This window comes from Penaeus monodon, chromosome 24 (assembly GCF_015228065.2).
Source record: "Penaeus monodon isolate SGIC_2016 chromosome 24, NSTDA_Pmon_1, whole genome shotgun sequence".
Classification (NCBI taxonomy): domain Eukaryota; kingdom Metazoa; phylum Arthropoda; class Malacostraca; order Decapoda; family Penaeidae; genus Penaeus; species Penaeus monodon.
In genome coordinates, this window is record NC_051409.1 from 11747285 (window position 1) to 11748446 (window position 1162).

Sequence of the window (1162 nt, forward strand, 5' to 3'; positions counted from 1 at the left end):
CAAGAAAGAGGAAGAAGTCCGTAAGTTATTTCTAATTTTTTCTTATCTTGACTTGAAATAGGAATTGTGATATGACTCAAGGACTTTCAGTTCCAGTTGGATGAGAACCCTGTAATTTACTCATCTATAGGTTGTAGACACTAGTTATTCAAGCTAAAATATGTTTTATTTTCTATGCTTATAAACCAATTTTTAAAACATTGTAGCTATGTGTTCTATATATTGGTAAGTAATTTATCAGTTTCTGATTACTTCAGATGCCAGATATTATTCAGAATTAGCATGTATGAAATTGTTACTGAATTTATTTTGCCTAAACTGTTCAGAATTATTGAAAATGTTGGATAGACACTTTCCCAACAATCTCATAAAGATGTTTGTAATTAGTTACTAAATTTTAATTCATGTTTGAGTTATATGTTATATGTCATTTTTGTACAGTGTATTTCAAAGTCATCAGTTGTGACTATTACCAAAGATATCCCTGTAGTGTAACACTGATTCCATCCTAGTATTAACATTGAGCTTCTACATACTTAATTTTGTAATACATATTTCAAAGCTCATCAACCCAAATTGCTTAATTACTTTCCTCTCCTAAAATTCTTAACAAAAAAGACAAGAAGCTGTGTTGTGGTAATGTTATTAGAGGGTTACAGAAGAAACCATAGAATACTCTTTGCATAACAAAAGGTAATCTGTATTACTATAATACAAACAACTATAACTCCTTAAGATTAATAAAAAAAAAGAATAGTAGAATACCTTTTTAGCATTTGGGCAGAAATGCTAATTTTTTTTTGTCTATCTTTTATGCTTTTAAGATAGTTATATACATATTTAATCCTGTGTATCCTTCTCCTTTCAGTTGAATTTGATCCCATCAATCTAGAAACACTTCGAGCTCAGAAGAACTTCTTGAAGGCAACTAAGAAGCAGCAGAAGGAACTTGAAAGTATGAGAAAAAAGCACATGAAGGAACGCTTGTCTATCCAGAAGGGTCAGTGCAGTGCGATTGAAAAGGTTGCTAAGGGCAAAAAGTAAGTGGAGCCATGTCTTATTATTATTTTTTTTTTCACAAGTGGATATAGATTTGAGATAAGAAAAATGCATTTATATATTTACTGCATTTGAAAGACTAAAACTTGCTCACACATGCACG

At 30.6% G+C, this 1162-nt stretch overlaps 1 protein-coding gene across 1 annotated transcript in view; it reads left to right on the forward strand.

The window, feature by feature from the left end:
* The window catches only part of LOC119588855 (1-phosphatidylinositol 4,5-bisphosphate phosphodiesterase-like), a gene marked incomplete in the record, with an annotated part of 69524 nt that overhangs the window by 65014 nt on the left and 3348 nt on the right, over positions 1 to 1162 (forward strand). The window contains 2 exon segments of the mRNA XM_037937493.1: positions 1 to 20; positions 869 to 1040. Of these exon segments, the coding sequence (XP_037793421.1) occupies positions 1 to 20; positions 869 to 1040 (192 nt within the window).